Consider the following 11,341-nt stretch of genomic DNA (forward strand, 5'->3'; position numbering starts at 1 on the left):
TCTAGATACAACGTTTTCGGTTACACTAATCTTACCCAGTTTGGAGATTTATAGCTACCCTAAATTAAAAATTATTCTGGCTGAGATCAATAGCAAACTACGATTCCAATAATGCATCAGTAATGACACAGTTCCGGAAATTTCACCCGGAAGTTTAATTATCGAGAAACGTGTAGCAGAGGAGGTAAAAAAAGAAGAGAGGTATGGTTAGTGATTTTAATTTGATAATGTTTTGATGTAATCATTTAGTTTTATATGGCAAAAACTGTTCAGAACCGCGTAAAATAGATTGATCAGCGGTTAACAATATAATAGCACACATTTCATTCCAACAAGAAAAAGTGCTTTTCTGTTTTATCATATTGTTGTCTTTTTGCTACAAATAAACATTTAATTTTAGTTACTATAGTATAAACATAAGTCAACATCAGGTGTCCTCTTAAGTAAAGGAGTGTTAAGAAGCTAAATCCTTGGATACTTATTTTCTGGGATCATAAAGTTTGTGTAACGATCATAAAGTAAGAAATAGGAATAAATAACAGAATTAGGAAATAATGAAAATAAAATTAAAGCACTAATTTTGTCAAGTAAACAAGTGTAGATTAGATTTTACTCAAACATCATTTCTAGAGACACCAAACGGCAAGAAGCTGTTTTATAGCAATGCATGGACCGTATGGAGCAGCATATTTTCTACTGAAAACATTTCTGGATTTCAGAATATGGCAGATGAAGATGTTGCAGCAGAGGACTACCCCACAGAGATTGAAGAGTACCTGACAGCCTTTGAAACCTCTGTGAGCTCAGTGAATAACATGATAAAGACAATGATGTCAATACCCAGGAGTGAGCTGCTTCAACAAGTAAGTTAAAAGTAAAAAAAACATTTATTGAATATTATAGTTCTAGTACAATAATGTATTAGTCTGATTTGGTTTCTTATAAGTAATTTATAAGCTTTGGCTTCTGGGTTATAGCAAAAAGAATGTAAAGTTAATACAAATATGGGTTTGTAATAAAAAAAAATCATATTAGTCCCACCATATCCAATCATGTAGGCAAATAAGCAGCATATCAAGTGCACTTGTTTTTATTTCTTGTTGTTTTATTCTTGGCTCAAATTCCCTTCTGCTGATACTTAATGTTCGTTTTATTGTGCCGTTCATTTTCATTTTCCTAATGGCTTCATGCTGTTTCTGTGTAAGAAGACTAATGTGTTCTGTTTTTGTCGTAGCTGGGCCCCCTTGAGCAAGCAAAACTGGATTTAGTTTCTGCCTATTCCCTGAATTCATTGTTTTGGAGTAAGTCATTTCTGTCTGCCTTTTTATAATGACTGTGCTGTTTCATTTACAGGTAGTGACCTCATCTCTTTTTCTGTTTCAGTATACTTGGTGACACAAGGAATAAACCCAAAAGAACATGCAGTTAAACAGGAATTGGTAAGTATTTTGTTACGTTTTTTATTTTTTATTTTTTTTGTTGTTTCATTGTAAATGACGGGGATTTATGGATTTTGCTAGTGGTTCAAAGATTGTACTTGACTTGGAAAAATGTAGTTTGTGTTCTTTTTTTAATATGTTTATTTTTCTCATTTGAGACGACTCATTTACTAATATAAACTAAAAGCTTTTTTGGCACACTGTGATGTGTTGAATAGGGAGATGTGACAGTTTTATGTGCTGTCTTGTGATGTGGTATAGCTTTTGGAAGTCATAGGATACATCTTGAAATGCAGTTGCTCTTGTAAATTCCCAAAGCCTTTGTGCTTCAGTTACACAGTGTCTGTTACAGAACAGGGCTTGAACTGTGTATGTACTGTATATATGTGTGAGTGTCTTTGCCCAGCAATCTTCACAGAATACAGTATAGACTGGAAGGTTCTGTGTGTGCAACCAAAACACTGGGCATCAAAGTGCAAGAACCTGAGACTTCATCTATTGATATTAAACACAAATAATGTACATTAATGTGTAATTTCTAGTAAGTTGGTATAACTTAAAATTACCTAAAGGGTAGCTTTCCAGTGATATGCCAGACCTTTTCAAATCCCTTAGCATGACAAATTTGAGAAATGTTCTGTATTTCTGATTATATACTTAGCTGAGTTTTGCTTCTGGTGTGTATACATATTTTGTTGTTCATGGTTTACCAGGTAAAATAGCCAATCAGTGTTTATTGTTTTATACAATAAGCACACTGGAGTGTCTCATGAACACAAATGTCAATTCTCTGAGAAACTTGAGAGTATGTTAAACTGGGACATACCCAAAAACTATCTAAAAAACCATTATGGAAAAGTTTGATTCACTTGTGACCTACTTTTATTTAATTTGCAATGTCAGAACAATACTTATTCCTCCATATCACATAATTGAGTTAGGAACAAGATATTTAAACTTAGTTAATGCTGTAATGTTTAGATCCTATGATTATCTTGATCTAGGCTTGTAGAACAACATATTAATTTCAGTTTTTTTAATAATTCCCTGACAACCGATTAAGACCAAATAACGCAGTGTTACTGAATACCATATTCCGAGAAATAATTACTGAAGCATGACTTTTTCATCATTTTTCATCAAATAATTTCATCATTTACGAAACTAAATGGAAGAGCAGATATGAAATATGTTTGGTAGTTTTTCTTCTTTCAAATTTGAGAAACAAGATTATGTATTTGTGAAACTCCTTGAGGAGATATCGTACTTTATATTTACTGTTTACAGTTTGGGAGCTTAGTCTGTTGCCTACAGTTGTCTTTTGCAGAGTAAAAAAAAACTACATTTGGAAAGTAGAATCAATATAGCCCCCTGAAATAAGCAGCAAAATAAAGTCTTATTTTATTTTGTAATATTACAACATTATATAATTATTTACTGTATCACTATTGGCTCAAGATTCCAAGGTTCTTTTTTTTCTCTGAGCTCTGACTTGTGAGTCAGTTGGAAAAAGAACAAATTGTTTCCACATCAGTTTAATGTTACATTGATCAAATGATCGTACCAGAGGAAAAATGTGTGCCTGTTGTAAAAGTCAGGAGTTTACAATCTCCTGACCTGATCAGTCTAAAATCTTAAATGTTGGGGATTTTTACTGGCAGCAGCCATTTGAACCAAGAGTGCTTTAAATTGGGAAGGCTAAAGTTAAGAATACATTTTTGCAACTAGAGTTCTTGAAAGGATCCATGGCTGTACATAATTAGACTGTTAACTACTGGGTTAATTATGGAACAGTGTATGAAATATTAATGCTGTTACTGAATTATTGCTGTACTGTTACAGCCCTTAATTTAGATTTAGTGTATATATCAGAGAGCATTCACACACTGATCAATATTGCATTACAGCTACATACAACACATTATATGCAGAAGTTTTGCTGATTAGTAATGAAATGTTACTAGGGCTGGAAGCTGGGAGTGTTGCTTCTTGTCTCTGCAATGTCACATGTATTTCTTCTCTCTATAACTTTAAGAATATTTCCAGATAATAGCCTTTTTGTCTCTCAGCTTTAAAATGTGATACATGATTAGCTTTAATTTTTTTTACATACGTGCTTGATAATTTTCTTTCAGAATTCCTTTTGGCAACTAATGCAATTCAGGACAGTTTCCTGTTTATTAATCACATAATCATTATTTTGCCTCATTATTTTGCCTCTGCCATCTTCCACTGCTGTGTGAGCCTTTGTTGTATTCACATACACTTGAGGTTCAAAGTTCGAAACACATATTTCACTACTAAAAATAAGAAAGAAGTCTTCTTAATTGCTATCCACAAACTACATTATGTCTAGAACAGCATAGCCTTTATAGTATCTGTACCTTAGATGATTGTATCATTTACAAATATGTTAGAAAAAACATGTTTAGTAGTAAAATTCATATTTTGGGCTGCTGTGTTTAAATATCATTTGAAGGAACATATTCTGAGTTTTTACCTTTAAAAATTTTGTCGGAAACTGGAGTGACTTAAAATAGCTTTAAAAATGTATATACCACAATTAGAATGTTTTTATCTGAATAAATATTTGTGTTCAGATTGTAAATATAAAGTTATCAGTGGTTTTGTCTGGGTTTTAATTGTGATTTCTTTAACCTTAATGAAAAAAACAGTATTTTTTATAACACAGTCTTCAAATGGTTTGTAGCCAGTGAGGTATTTCTTTTTTTCATAGTGACAGAGGAAACAACACTCATTGTAATTATATTGTTAATCAAGCCTAGATCCTTCTCTTTTTGCTTTATGAAGTTTTCCCAAAGCGTAATTTGCGGTTTTGATCACAAAAAGGCTCAGACAATGTGCTTCTTTCGTATCTGACTGTTTCAGAGACTTTGATAAAGAAAATGTGACAAACGAATTTAAAATTACCACAGACTTTTGTTTAATTATGCAGGAGAGAATAAGAACGTACATGAACAAAGTCAAAGAAATCACTGACAGAAAGAAAGCATCTCGTCTGGACAAAGGAGCTGCGTCTCGGTTTGTGAGAAGTGCTCTGTGGGAGGGCAGCACAGAGGAATCCAAGGCCACACCTGAAGGCTCACATCAGTCAAAGCGCAGAAAGCAGAGCTGAAAACACAGCACAACAAAGGGGGGAGATAATGCGCCAAGGAAAACAGCAGATCTGCTCTCTCTAATGTGTCTACAGACAAACAGGTTTTCTAAGAGACAATGCTTGGAGAGAGACAATTAACAATCAGTTATTTTTCTATAGTTGTAATTAGAAGGCGAAGCTAGAGAAATAATTGCATATTGTGTTTGCCATTTTTTTTTGTAATGGAGGAACCTGTTTTTCAGCACATTGGGTTGGAAAGGGCTTTTTTTTCATAACTGGGTCTGTTAAAGTACATGTATTTTATTTTCTTAAACCTTTCTGCTTGAATCTTTTTAGATAATTCAGGAGTACAAAACATCAGTTTATAACTTTTTATTGTCTTGTTTTAGAATGACACAAATACCACCCTTTCTGTACATCAGATGTACATAATGTTGAAACTAATAGAATTTGAAAGAAAGATATTTTCATTTTTTGTGGTAAGCACATGACACTGTAACTGCTTTCGTTTTTGACAGGAATGATGTTAATTTTGAAGTATAGTTTTGTCCATGTACAGGACCTGAACTGTTTCTAAGATGACTCGTGTTTACTTTGTGTGTTGATTTGGCCATTTAAATCTCTTGAGGAGAACAGATGTGTGGAAAAAATGTGGTGAAAGTATTTTAGACAGGACCTTGTTTTGTGCTTTTTTTATTCTGCATAATCACCAGGATAAATGTAGTTCTTTGTGTCTCATGTCAAGAAGTTAAAGGTTTCCTTGCTGTATAACCCAATATTGCTGAGTAACACACTCATCTACCTCTACAAATTATTTCCCATTATTGTAGGGCTGGATTCTACACTGTATTGCATTTCATCTTGTAAGTTTGTGAAGTACTTTTTTTCTCTGTAGGAAACTTCCTGTTAAACATAAAGTCTCACCTCATACTTCAGATGCAATTTAAGCTTTTTTTTTCCTTCCCAGGTATTGAACTGAATTCTATTCTATTTCCTCAGTATAGAGAATGTACGGTGTGTAACATGCAAGTTTATAATCAATGACCTGTTTCCTGTTGCATGATGTCCTGATGCATTTCCTTTATCCTTCCTAAGCTTTTAATGGTTTCGTGCATTCAGCTTAACTGTATGTGTTCCACAGACAAATCCATTAGCCTGTGCTGATCAAATACAGAAAGAAGACAAGTTAAAGTGCTTCACGGTTATGTAGTATTCAAGGTACTTTTTAAAGTCAATTTTATAGCGTTCCAAGCAAACTTGCGTTTTTTGAAACCGTTTATTATTCTCTCCTTTCTTAAAATCTAAGTGATAGTGTTTTCTAGTGATTTGCTTTTTCAACACTTTCAACAGCTTGTTTTGCTTCATTGTTTTCGTTTCAAGAGAGTTTCAAGACCTTTACCAGTCCAACATGGCACAGATGCTGTTTATTCTTGTCGTTTTTCTGTTTCCTGTAAAAACGTGGATTTTTTTCCCGAGCCTCTAAGTCCTTGAAAATGAAGCCGTGTCACATTGTATGCTCGGTGCGGACAAATGAGGTCGTGAACCAGGAATTTAGTATACAGTGCATACCATTCCCATCTTAATTTTCTTTTATTTATTTTTTATTTGTTCACATCATTACTACAGGAGATGTCAGTGTAATAGATTGACACTACCAATCCAAATACCCTGGAGGCTCAAATAAGGGCAAAAAAAGGTTTTTCTGTCAAAGCTCATTTACTTCTGATTTATCTTAGAATGTGAAATGTTTGGTCCAGAAATAAAACAGTGATTTTCCTGAAACAACAAATGGAGGGTGCAGTGTTAAGACTTGTTTGAGACTTTTTTTTTGTAAGAGTGCAAGGAAAAGGAGCAAGGGCTTAATTAAGTGTTGCGTCAGAGTTTAATGGCTATTGCTGTGTTTGCTAGGGTGTAATTTAATGACATTATTTTACAATGTGGTGATTTTGCAAATCTGGTGGTGGTATTTTTTTCTGTGTGCTGTTATTTCCTTGGAAGCTGCAGATTATGATTGTGTAAACATACCACCGATTATACTTATTAATTTTGTGGTATTAGAAGAGCATCCAAAAGTATTCACCTTTCAGCGTGGGTAGGTTGGTGTTTACACAAGATCAGAAATTATGGCTTTGGTATTGGGTAAGGCACAGTAGAAGTGAAAGTAATGAGAAAATCACATGTTAAATTGCTTGTTACTCAAGCATTTAGCTTCTCTGATATTGCATTAATGGGGTGTAGTGCATTTCTGTACTCCAAATGAAGCATGGTCGGGTTAGATCGTAGACCTTAGAGCACCCTTCTGACATTAAAAGCAGTGAGCTGGATGAAATTGGAACTCAGTGTCTGTCAGTTTCAATTTCAGTCTAATACTAAAGCAAACAAAAAAAAAAAACCCCAAAGCATCATATATGTAAAAAATGTGTGATAGTGATAGTACACTACAGGTTCAGATAAATTACCATCGTATTTATTAGAGAAAGAAATCTGTGTGAAGCTGCAATAATATTTTAAAGTTTGTGGCTGGCAGAGTTTCTTAAATTCTGGACAGACATCTTTCCACTGCTTTCTGTTAGTTTTCCAGTAAACATTTTCACGTACACTTTCAACATTTTTTATTTAGATAATAAAGGAAATGGTTAATTTCTTTGTAGTTCAGTTGGAAGATCGATGCAAAGCTTCTTTCAGTTAACTGTCAGATTTATTTTGTTAAAAGGACACCCACTCAGTTGACTGAAATCACCCATTAGGTAGGTAGGTCCCTTTTCGGGCCCTAACGGCCCATGTGAATTGGGGGGGCAAGGGCCACTATTTTTCTCACCCATCCGCCACTGGAGGTGGAGGTGATGTGGTCAGCATCACACTCCGGCCGGCCTATTACCCCCAGAAAGATTAACCCCCAGTACTCATTTGGAAAGCAGGCTGAGGGGACCTGGGAGCTGTCTGGAAGGAATTAGAGTAAACTACATTGCTTGCCCATATCTGGGATTGAACCTGGGATCTTCCAGTCAGTTGAAGTTACCCATTGTAAAGCATGGTTTTCTGGAAAGACGCACATACTACGCAAGAGAGAACAAGACATGGTCCAGCTTCTCTGACACATCCACCTGACCAAAAATACAATACTGAAAGTAAAGAGCCTAACTCTTTTGTAGTGTTTTGACATTTATTCTCTATAACTTGGGGTCTCCCAGTGACATCTGACTAGTGATATGACCCAGGATAGAAATAGTGACATCTGGATTGATTACTGGTTGAACTACTGGAGCGATTACAAGCTTTGATCTGTTGGTACTGAACATTTTGCTGCTCATGTTACCTGCTCAAGATGTGATGACCACAGACATGTTCCATAATGAGCAGGTGATTCTGCTTTCTACAGTGTTATCTGCTAAATTTAAGGCCATAAACAGTGACATAAGTGATGTAGTGTACTGCTATTGTACAGTATCAGTCTGCTCAATATTTCACGTCTGTGTGGAAAGTGCCAAAGGCAGAACAGCTGCCGAAACATTGACTCATATAGCTGTATGCTCACTTTTTATAGAATTGCAATGAAACGCTAGCTAAAATCTGGGTTCTTTCTCACAAGCCAAGAAGAGCTGGACAAGTGATACTATTGTTCATGACCACAGATTTGGAAACATCAAGCAGTTTGCAAGATAGAAGTAATGAGTACATTAATAAAACTGGTGAAAAACTAGCACTGGTTGTAATACCAGTAAGATATAAGAATATTAACAAAGATATCTGGTTTCTGTTTCTGAAATCACCGTTACACAAGGGAAGTCGAGGTTTGCCTGGTGGTGTTTATTGTTAAATGAAAAGAACTGGAGATTGTCTGTACCATTATTCAGCATTTGACTAGAGGTCTTGTGTATTAGCTCATCATGCTTTTTTTAGAAAAAAACATCCTCGAAACTAACCTCATGGTAATAAGGGGAAAAAACAAAACACTGGCACCAAAATGTTTTTTTTTTCCCCCATGGGTGTTTACCAGTGGAACAGACAACACCAATGTCATTCATGCAGTTCAAAAGAAGCATGTGCCAATGGAGTAGTAATTTAACCGCGACTGGAAATCTTTAAGATACTTAATCATGGTGCAGTCATGAGTTCCTGAGAGGCAATTTTCAATTAGCCTTGCAAGGCTAGAGCATAGAACATCAGTTATTACACAGTGTGTGGAGAACTGGCCTCCACCAGCAAGACGCGACAGTAATAAAATATAATTGCAGAGAAGGGTGGGGCATTACCCCAATCATGACTGCGGGCTTAACTCGGGACAAGAGACAAATCCTGTGACAACAGCCTGACATTACCTTACAGATGCAAGTCGTGGTTCCTCAGCCCTATATAGGGTTTCTAGGGTCGGGTCTTAATGCCACATTGCCATGTGGATCTCAGGAGTGTCTTTGTGCTTTGTTTTTGAGTTGCTGCCAAAAAACGTCAGTTTTCTATTAATATAACTTACCATGAGGCTAATGGCAGACTAATAGCAGATCTCGCTGAGGTCATTGTGTATAGCTTAAGAAATATCCTTCATCTGCTAGCCTCTTCTAATAATATCTTCCCTGACGACAGGCATGAACAAAAAGGAAAATTAAATACTGGGAGAGAAACTGGGCGATGTGGATTTTGAGCAGCAAGGCAGGGTACACTGGTGTTCCTGCTGTTGGTTTACATTGCTGTGGCCTGTAGAATTTCACTCTTTTAAACCAACAGTAATTTGTTTTGCAATTAGAATTTTCTTAGAATTAGAATTAGTGTTTTCCTGTGCAGTTGGGCCCTAAAATATTGCTGCATTTTACAGGCTTGGGCTGTGAAAGATTATACATTGTAACTGGCATTTCGTCAAATGTTGTGAATTATTACTGAGGCTACCATTCCAAATGGGGAAATCATCCAGCACCAATCCTTTTCTGTCTTTCATTTCAAGATTTTTCTTTAAAAATGATTGCCTTTGATCCTCTGCATGGGAAGCTTTCTATTTTTCTTAGTGGCCACCATCTGGCTTAAACTCAGGAATCCCCGATCTTTTTTCTAATGAGGCGCATATTAAATTGTACCCAAGACTAAAATTGCAAGTTATTTTTAAAACTTAAAACTGCAAGTAATTTAAAAAAAACGTAATTCCTGAAAGGTCCATTGTTGTGAATTCGGTTTTCAAAACCAGAGAGCAGAGCTTTAGAGTACAAAAGAATTTGAACGTTGTATGTGCACGTGGGGGAGATAGGAAATCATGCAAACTATAGAAGTCAAGAACCTTGGAGTCCCTTTTAATCATCACCTATGACTTCATTGGCAATTCCAGTCTCTATAAATAAAGCTTGAGAGTGTGGAACCTTCAGGAGAATTCCTGATATGACTGATGGCATGGAGAGTGGCCTAGAGCTGTTTATATAAGCACTCAAAACATTCTTGTAAGTAATTTGTGCCACCTTCCATTCACCTTGTATCGTGCAGATGGATAGATTAATCAAGATAAGAGTTTTTATTTATGCACGCTGGCTTCACAGGCAAATTACATTTCAAAGTAAATCCGGTTGTGTGATGCGACTTGGCTATAGGTCTCGACTGCAAGTCTGGAACGGTCCAGTGAAATGTATTCCACGCAGTGGGTTTCAGATTATGGAATAGGAAAATATATATTAGATTAAGACCTGTTCAAAGCATGAAATGGTAGCTTCAGAGCAATGTTTGCTAAAGAACACGCTGTGTGTTCTTTAAACATTTTTTGGCAATTCAGACTTTGTTTCTTCAGTATAGTAGATTCATCCTAATATTCTGTTTCAACACTTACGTTACTCAATGTTAAGGCTGTGCACTCAATTAAGTGTTAGTGAATTTTCCTTTAATAATTAGCCATCAAGACTGTGCCATTATTTGTAACTTGCTTATTCTAAAAAAGGTGATTTCCAGTTTGAAATTTAAGGCTGGATTTTCCAAGTTGCAGTACAGATTAATCTTATAATGAATTGATAGAAGTAGCCACCTTCTTGGAATTCACAAAACCTCCAAAAGATGCCGCTTTCAGAAAATCGATTACTGTCATACAAGTTTGTCATGGATTTTATACTCCACATAATACAGTTCATGAAATGGAAGTATTTATTCATCAGCGAGCAGAGCCTTGAGTTTGCAAGTTTTTGTATTTCCAAAAACTGTCAGGCCTGACCCCCCATGTAACTAATGACATTTCTCCCCGTTGAGAGATTACAGTCAACCCTCGGTTTCAAGGATTCTCCATCCCTGCAATGACGATGAAATGCAAAAATAATACAAAGAAAACACTTCAGTTAAAATCCAGGATTATCAATTGTAACCTATAGGGGTTGCTTGTGTTTTGTATTCTTCAGTGAATTTTATACAGTATATTTAGGACACGAAATAAAACGTTTGTGTATATATGATAAGGAACAGGAACAATTTTCATTGACATTGATTGCATCTGTAAAAAACGTCAAAATATCCAGAAACCATATACTGTATACAGCATATATATTTTTCTCATTAAATAGTGTACTTGAAAAAACATCATTTAATGGACTGGACGTTCAGCCATAGCCGTTAAACCGAGGGTTTACTGTATTTTTGAATAACCTCCTTTTTTAACATTTCTTCTACCTTCTTTTTTTTCTGTCAGCTCATGAAATGTTTGAAATTGCAAATGATGTTGGCATGACAATGCGATCTCTGCAGTCAGCATTCATCTGTGACCTCTTAACTAGTGCTGAGAGGTGTCAGATGACGCTGTCTTGAGAGGACTGCCCTGTCCATGAGAGTT

The 11,341-nt window shown here is 35.6% G+C and overlaps 1 protein-coding gene across 2 annotated transcripts; it reads left to right on the top strand.

Annotated features, from left to right (window-relative positions):
- The first annotated feature begins 158 nt into the window (after positions 1-158).
- On the top strand, positions 159-6,346 carry c1d (C1D nuclear receptor corepressor). Of its 2 annotated transcripts, none has more exons than XM_088933794.1 (5): positions 159-206; positions 720-863; positions 1,235-1,301; positions 1,384-1,439; positions 4,396-6,346. In XM_088933794.1, the coding sequence occupies exons 1-5, from the start codon at positions 204-206 to the stop codon at positions 4,573-4,575; spliced, it is 450 nt and encodes a 149-aa protein (XP_088789920.1). In that variant the 5' UTR covers positions 159-203; the 3' UTR covers positions 4,576-6,346. The 2 variants fall into 2 exon arrangements, with proteins under 2 accessions (XP_088789920.1, XP_088789919.1); XM_088933793.1 differs by having other exon boundaries at positions 163-201.
- Positions 6,347-11,341: the final 4,995 nt, after the last annotated feature.

This window comes from Atractosteus spatula, chromosome 15, assembly GCF_055471065.1.
Source record: "Atractosteus spatula isolate fAtrSpa1 chromosome 15, fAtrSpa1.hap1, whole genome shotgun sequence".
NCBI classification, from domain to species: domain Eukaryota; kingdom Metazoa; phylum Chordata; class Actinopteri; order Semionotiformes; family Lepisosteidae; genus Atractosteus; species Atractosteus spatula.